The sequence below is a fragment of the Odocoileus virginianus genome, chromosome 1 (assembly GCF_023699985.2).
Source record: "Odocoileus virginianus isolate 20LAN1187 ecotype Illinois chromosome 1, Ovbor_1.2, whole genome shotgun sequence".
Lineage (NCBI taxonomy): Eukaryota > Metazoa > Chordata > Mammalia > Artiodactyla > Cervidae > Odocoileus > Odocoileus virginianus.
Genome location: NC_069674.1, coordinates 102,516,287 through 102,524,554, shown reverse-complemented (window position 1 = coordinate 102,524,554; position 8,268 = coordinate 102,516,287). Strand labels below are relative to the sequence as shown.

Sequence of the window (8,268 nt, the reverse complement as noted above, 5' to 3'; positions counted from 1 at the left end):
CCTATTTCCTTTTCATGTACTTTTACCTCTATTAATAGGTGAAAATAATCATTTTTGGTTTTAAGGTTTAATGTCTCCTTTTTCTTCAGCTTAACCCTAATTACAAAGGGTACTAGTTGCATTTGCTAAGTAAGCTCAATTGTATGTCCCAGAAATATCTGTCTTGTGATGACTGAAATTGTATATGGATTTCTGGCATTGTGCGAGTGTCATTTAGCAATTGCTTCACAGGAAGCCAGTGAGCACCTGAGTGGGGAGTTGGGAAGGGCAAGGAGTTGGAGTTAGGACTACAGAGTCAAGCTAGGGCAGATTAGGGAGGGCCTTGAGTGACAGATTTAGGAATTTGAAGGTCCTTTCATTGTGCAGTAGGAAGTCATTTTATAATGGAATGGCAGTGATGGTTGTGTTTTAGAAGGCTAATCTGACAGACTCATAATGACTAGAAGATAATGGAGAGGAATGAACGTGATACACCAAATTGGAGTCTTCTGAAATATTCAAAATGTAAGATAATAGGGGTATAATCGACCATGTGGGCAGTAGAAAAAGAAAAACTGGGAAGGAATCAAGATGCCCTGGGAAAGAAAGCACAGCAGGGCATGTTCCTGATAGAGACGATGGACGAGGTAAGGAGGAATTCAAAATGTCTCCAAGGTTTCAAGTTGAACAGACCAGAAGAAGGAGGTCATTAAAGGAAGTAGAGATGCCTGGAAGTGTTACCTAGATGGAAGATTCTGGAGCATAGTTTTAGGCAGGTTGCATGGCAAGTGATGGTGAAGCATACTCAGTGGAAACGGTAGGTGAATGTCTTCTAATGAGGGAAGCAAAGCCGTGAAGATAGTCATAGATGAAAGCTCTCTCTGAATAATTTTGAGATAACATTTTTAAGATAACATTTTATTGCCATAGGATCATGTATCTGGATACTCAGTGTTTTGTATTAGGTTTGGAAAAATTCAAGGGAGTAATCAGTACAAACCGTGGTGTTTCTGTTTTACAAGAACTGCTTTTGAAAAATGAGAAAGAGGTATACCTGTTTGTAAGGAATTACTGATGAGGCATTACTGACTCATTTTAAATCTGACTCATTTTTAAATGGCTTGTACAACAAAATACAGAATTCACCAGTGGGCGAGATGCTTTAAAGAACAGAGTTGAAATTCAAAATACATCAATCATGTGGTATTGTTATTAAAGTATGTGTGACACACAAATAGGAATTAAGCACATAGGAAAACCCAAGACAATTGTGCTTTGGTGAAACACATAATTTAAATATTTAATGAAAATCACTTGGTTAACTTAAATGAATTTTATAGGATTTTTGCCAAGATCCATAGAATGGCAACTACAATGACCAGATGTATTTCAGATACACGTTATGGGAAAGGGCTAAAGAAAAATCATGTAATCCATAAGAGAAATGGCTAAAAAAAAAACTGTAATGTTCCTCCTCCTGAATTTAGGAGGTATATTTTGTCCAAGACAATATAAGAGAGAAACACCATTTAAAAAAAATATAGAATGTAAAGAATTGCTTCAATTGCTGCTGCAGGTTTTGTGAAGTCAAGGTCTATTGATAGATACTGGCTTCTAAATGAGAGAGCAGATAGGTTGTATCTGACTGATTTGTGAAAGATCAAATAACATGAAATGGCAATTACAATATACTGGTTGAGGTGGGGGAAGGATGGGCTTCCCAGGTGGTGCTACTGGTAAAGAAACCCATCTGCTAATACAGGAGCTGTAGGAACTGCGGGTTCGATTTCTGGACCGGGAAGATCTCCTGGAGTAGGAAATGTCAACCCACTCCAGTATTTTTGCCTGGAGAACCCCATGGACAGATGAGGCTGGTGGGCTACAGTCCATGGGGTCACAAAGAGTAGGACGTGACTGAAGCGCCTTAGCCACAGCGGTAGCAGCAGAGGGAAAGGATGGAGAACACTTCTCCAAATATGATTTGGCTACAGTTAGAGCAATCTTTTGGAAATAGGTTGATATGATTACAAAACCCAAGATTCAAAAGCTGAACAGAGTTATATGGGAGGTTATCTAAAGGTGTTGATTTTCTGTCAGTGAAACTTCTTACACTTGGAGCAACAATAAAATGCTTCCTGAAAGAAAAAGAAAAATAAGTAATAAATAATTTAGTATCTCATTTGTTGCTCAGTCACTAAGTCATGTCCGACTCTTTGAGACCCCATGATTGGTGGATTAATCTTAACTTCCAATTTCAATACTTGGCCTTGACTAAGGAAGCTCTTCAGGACCATTTTTAATTTAGAAAGAAGGGCTTTGCCCACAGGACATTCAGTGGTCACTATGTAAGGAAAGGCTTCCCTGGTGGCTCACTGGTAAACAATCTTCCTGCAAGGCAGGAAACCCGGGTTCGATCCCTGGGTTCGTTCAGTCCCTGGGTTGGGAAGATCCCCTGGAGGAGGGCATGCAACCCGACTCTTTTCGACCCCATGGACTGTAGTCTACCAGGCTCCTCGTCCATGGGTTTTTCCAGGCAAGAATACTGGAGTGGGTTGCCATTTCCTTCTCCAAATACCTAATATATATCTCTAATTTATCAAGTTCAAAACTGAACTCATGGTCTCCTCCAAATTGACTCTTCCCCATTTCAGTTATTGGTAACTCCATCATTTCAGTTACTCAGGACAAAAACTTAAGAGTCAACTCTGACTCCTCTTTTCATCTCAGATTTCATCTTCAAGCTACAACTCCTGTGGCACTCTTAGTTCCATGTTTAAGATATACCCAGAATCTAATTCACTACCGTTACCATTGTCCAAACTCCTAGTATCTGTTGCCTAGATTATTGCAGTAGCATCCAAAATGATCCCCCATAGTCCGGTCTGCTCTTAGCCAGATATCCTTTAATAACGTAATCCAGAACATTTCACCTATCTGCTCAAAATCCTTCAATGGCTCCCAGTCTCACTTAGTGTAAAAGCCAGTCCTTAGGACCTTCAGAACTCTACAGGATCTGGCCTCCTGTTACTTCTCTGATCTCATCTCCTACAGTTTTCCTCCTTGCTCACTCTACTCTAGCCACCCTTGCCTCCTGCTTTTATCAAGACAGTCATGATCTAGCTTTAGGATCTTTAGACTTGCGATATCCTCACCTATCTCCATGGCTTACTCTCTCATTTCTTGCAGTTCTTTGCCCAGATATCTTCTCAGGAAATGATGTGAATGAATGATATGACTTGAATAGTTGCCAGAAGGAGGTGTTTGAGAACTAGTGCCATGTGTTTGCCCTTCTAACAGAAGTCAACATACAACTTTCAACATTTATTGAGCACACATTTTATATTAATGTAAGACAAACATGTACGATGGGCTGGTCTTAGTAACAGGAAACACTGAAATAATCTTATTCCTTTAAAAGATTCTTGAACATTTTCAGCGCATACCGGAACAAATATTTCTTGAATGTTTTCAGCACATAGTGGAACAAACAAGTGAATTCTTTAGTTACTGAAATGCAGCATCTACTAACAAGCAGGAATATCTTGTCAGATATTATAGGGCTTCCTCCTCCTAGGCAATCAGAACCTACAAACACAGTCCCTCTGTCCAGGCAGTATTAAAGTCACCGCACTACTAGAACACTTAGTTCCAGTCCTAGTTTTACTCTCAGCTTGGTGGGTGACAATAAACCATCTCTTTTATTGTCTGAATTACTTATTCCCATGATCAAATGCTTAATCTCATCCACTTCTCAATTCAGGTTAGGAAAACAGGACGATATATACTTGGGTGTTACAAGCTGCCACAATTATGTATGCATTATGGGGTCTGAGAACAAAAAATATATATTTTTTAAATCTAAGATTTTCTAAATCAGGACTATTCAAAACTGGTCTTCAGTTTGTGGTAGATTTGAGATCTTTACTTTTCTTCTTTTTCTGTTTTATAAACCCAATTTTCACTCAACACCACTTGTATGATTTAACGAATAGCTTATTCTAGTTCACACATACTAGTTTTTCAGTTCAACCTAACCCAAAACAAAGGAGAAACATGATCAACCTGAGAAATAAAAAAGTATAGGTAGTTCATCCCAGAAATAGATTTGAAGGTAAGATGGTGGGGAGGAAAAAGGAAGTAATGAGGGAACATATGAAAATAAAGGAAGGAGAGACATGCTAAATTTATTAAAGTGGCTCAATTCAATCCAACAAGTGTTTATTGAGTGTGAAGCATTTCGCTGGTCTTTTTATTAATGCCAAGGTGAGCAAGGCCGTCTTTGCCATTAAGGATTTGGGAGTAGGAGGTGAATTAAGAAGGGCTGCTGCTGCTGAGTCGCTTCAGTCGTGTCCGGCTCTGTGCGACCCCACAGACGGCAGCCCACCAGGCTCCTCTGTCCCTGGGATTCTCCAGGCGAGAACACTGGAGTGGGTTGCCATTTCCTTCTCCAATGCATGCATGCACGCTAAGACGCTTCAGTCATGTCTGACTCTGTGCGACCCTATGGACAGCAGCCCACCAGGCTCCTCCCTTCACAGGATTCTCTAGGCAAGAATACTGGAGTGGGTTGCCATTTCCTTCTCCGATTAACAGGGCACAAGTTATTAAAACATCATGCAGAGTACATAAAGGAAATAGAGGGAAAAGGAACTGACATTAAGGGTATTTTAATATGCCAGGGGCAGTCACATATGTTAACAAGCCTTCCAAAACTTCCAGGTAAGCTAGAGGAGGATAGGTAAATTGTTCAAGGTCATTTAAGCGAAAAAGCCTATGCTGGCTTTGTCCTCAACACAGGTAGAAAGCCTAGGCTCCTTTCAGGACAGGAAAGCTAAGGGGAAGCTCCTAGGAGGAGTGGGAAGGGATTAAGTTAAGACTGGCGAGAACAAAGAGATCAGAAAAGCTAGTCAGGGCGGCGAGTGAGGTGGGCCTTGAAGCTGAACAGGCGGTCGGGCAGCCTCCCGTGAGAAAAACGGGAGGCACTTTCAGCTCAGGAAGGAGTGAAGGCTACTGGCCGCCCTGCCAGTCCTCAGGGTTGACCAGTCAATCTAGACTGAAAAATTGCGTCCGGTGGGTCCCTTCCCCTCTTCGCCCCCGTCTTTTCTTTTGGGGCTTTTCAGCGTTCACCAGTTTCACCGTTAGGCACCTGTATTTTCTCCTTTGCTTTGAAACTTGCAAAGTCTCAAATCTTCTAAAAAACGACCACCGAGTCCCTTGGGCGATGGTGGGGCGGGGGGGTCCGACCGGCGCCCCTGACACGGCGCCCTCTCTCCCACCCCCTCGGCCAGGCCGCCACCCGGGGAGCAGCACGCACCCCCGGGAAAGAGTGCTCCCCCGAGAGCCGGGTTTCCGGGCGGGGGCGCCGCGGCTGGGAGGCCGGGCGGGGGTCGCCGGGGCGGGGCGGGGCCGCGGGCGCACCTGCCCGGCGCGGCGGGACTCGCGGCGGCCGCGCCGATGACGTGCTCCCCCCTCCCGTCCCGCCGTGTGTTTACGTGGAGACGAAGATGGCGGCGGCGGTGACGACGCTGCCCGTGCGGCCGAGGACGGTCAGCCAGTGAGCGCGCAGACTGCTTCCACTCCGGGAGGGGCGAGCGCCGGGCTCGGCCCTGCGCCCTGCGCCGCGGAGCCTTGCGGACCCACCCCCCGTTGGAAGCGACCTTACCCTTCCGTCCCCGACCCCTTGCCTGTGTTCCCCCAGCCTTCGCCGCAGAAGCTATGGAGGACGAAGAGAGACGGAAGAAGCTGGAGGCTGGCAAAGCCAAGGTGAGAGAGCCGGAGGCCGCCCGGCCCGCGCTGGGAGGCGGTGGCCGGGGAGGGCTGGGAGGGCTCCTGCGAAGCGGAGGCCTCAGCTCAGCAGCCCCGGCGCTGCCTGGGACGGAGGTGCTGCGGCGTCTGCTTTTCCCCCTTGCCTTCGTCTCCCTTTTCTAAATGAAAAAGCCTGGTGAGACGCTACATAGCGGTTATTTCCGTGATGACTGGGTGGTGTGGCTCCTTTCTCGTGAATGCCCAAATAAAACCTCTCTTTTTTACTGTATAAGCTGATATAGCTTGCTTCGGAATCTCCAACCTTTGACTTGTTTTGAGGGAGTTTTCTGGGTTGTGCAGACATTGCGCTTTTCAGGGTGGGGATTTGGGGCTGCTCTTTATTCGGTTGGGGATTTGTACGCTCATCATCGGCTTGGCTTTCTTAGGTGGCACGCTGGCACTCTTGAGTGTGTGATTGGCCTGTGACAGCTGCCTCAGTCGTGGCTTGAGTGTGCCACAAGTGCCAGCTGTGAACTTCGCTGTAGGGGGCGTTTTTAGCGTGGCTTTGTATGTTTGTGTTTGGAGGTCTTTGTCACGGCATGCGCCTTGCATTGTGTGGAATGTTACTGCAGTCTGTGAGTGGAACTTCTGGGGACGAAAGGGTCCATATTCTTAGCATCACTTATAGAATTCTTCCTTTCTTGTCGAGTCCCTATCTTACATGTGTGTTGAAAAAGACTGGAAAGCAAACAATGGAAAAGGTTTATTATTCACTGGGTTTCATGAAAAATTTGACATAGACGAAATATAAATTACATAGAATATAAATTTTTTTAATTACGTGCTTGAGCATATTTTTTGACTGGCCAAAAGGACCCCTTCCTCCCTATAACGAAATTACAATTCATAGATTGTATGTTTTATTAGAGATGACTGTTCACAGTCATACTTGCATCTCAATTAAATTATAATATAGTTTAACTGTTTCTTTTCCTCTCCGTTTCCTCCCTCCAAATAAGCAAAACGAGACTGGGTCTGTGATTTCATAATCACTAAAGAACCACTCTGCAGAGATACAATCGTAGATGCTTAACATAAATTTCTTAAATTAATATAAACATGTAAACTAGCTCTGTGTTTTCTAAGGTCAAACCTTAAGTGTTTGTATCAGGTAGATTGTTATTTTAGGATCTATACACTGGGAAAGGAAATCAAGGCATCTTTAGGATCTCAAAGTTGCTTACATTTCTGCATTCTTGAGGGTCTGAGTACCATCTATGAATCCAAGAAAGTGGAGGAAAAGTGTGCACCTCCTTCCAAAAGCATTGAAGTTCTCATTAGATGTTTTGTTTGTTGGCTTGTTACCTCAGTATTTTTACTATCTGCCTCCAGAAGTGTCTCTCCTAAGTATATATGAAGCAGTCCAGAAAACATAGTTTACTTTGGACAACATCTCTCATAATAGAGGATTTATTTAAATTGCTTTGGTTTGGCAAAAAAGAATTCTAGTTTCTTTGTGTATATGTGTGTTTTTGTCTTTCAAAATTCTGCCTATGGGATAAAAATCTTCTTTTTACATTCACTTTCATTGTGGAAGATTATCTTCTAGAATTGAGCTGAATTTTTCTAGTCAGAAATAAATTTGAGACATGTAAGGCAAGATATGTTTGCTGGAGCATTGGCACCAAAATATAAAAACACTGGGACAACCTTCAAAGACAATGTTAGGAGAATCACTTTCTAAACTATTATTATTTAAGTATGATAGAATATTTTTCAGCCATTAAGGTTATGAAGACTGATAGGAACATGGACATTGAAAATAGTGTATACATTACTTCTTTTGTATAAATGTATGCTTTTATATTAGGACTTAAAAACTTCGGGTTGTGAGTGTCAGGTCCTTAAGCAAACCTGTGTCAAACTCTGTTTTACACCAAGAGCTGGAAATACAGAGATGGTTACAGTCTGTCTTCTGAAGTTGCTCAAAGTTTAGCCGGACAGATACTGAGTAGTAAGTACAGCGAGAGAGGTGGTATTGTAGGATTTGTGGCAAATTGTTTCATTTGTTAAAAATCTGTTAAATGTTGCTACCTCATTTTTAAGACTGTTTTACAAAGAAGGTTCTTGATATTTATATTTAATGCAGTCTAGCCTGATAGCTATCAAATAGTAAGTATGCAGTAAATATTTGCTTAGTGAATGAATGAGCAGAATGACTATGAGCTGTTAATGTGTGCTGCTTGACTTGCATGTTGTAATTTAATAACTAATTCAGCATTCTCGTCATTGGAAGTCTCATTGCTGGCATTAGAAATCACTTAAAATAACCGTTTCTAAAACTTTATTCAGATACTTGGCTCTCCGAATGTCTTGCTTGTTCACTGAATTTATATACTGTATTTGCTAATCTAGTTTTACAGACAACTTGTAAAATTTCTTCTTGGTGTTTGGTAAACTATTCATTGAAAAACTACTTCCTTTCTGTATCTGTAAATGGTCGTTTTTTAAATGACCTGTTGTGAATACAGTATAGTGCACTTT

The 8,268-nt window shown here is 42.7% G+C and overlaps 1 protein-coding gene across 11 annotated transcripts in view; it reads left to right on the top strand.

Annotated features, from left to right (window-relative positions):
• Positions 1–5,573: 5,573 nt before the first annotated feature.
• Positions 5,574–8,268, top strand: part of AKAP9 (A-kinase anchoring protein 9) — a 163,040-nt gene continuing 160,345 nt past the window's right edge. For 9 of the 11 annotated variants that reach the window (XM_070471727.1, XM_020890631.2, XM_070471738.1 and 6 more), the window contains exon 1: positions 5,575–5,742. In XM_070471727.1, coding sequence (XP_070327828.1) covers positions 5,695–5,742 — 48 coding nt within the window. In that variant the 5' untranslated portion in view covers positions 5,575–5,694. Of the gene's footprint in view, positions 5,743–8,268 lie in introns of all 11 variants that reach the window. The other 2 variants (XM_070471720.1, XM_070471707.1) reach the window with 1 other exon arrangement.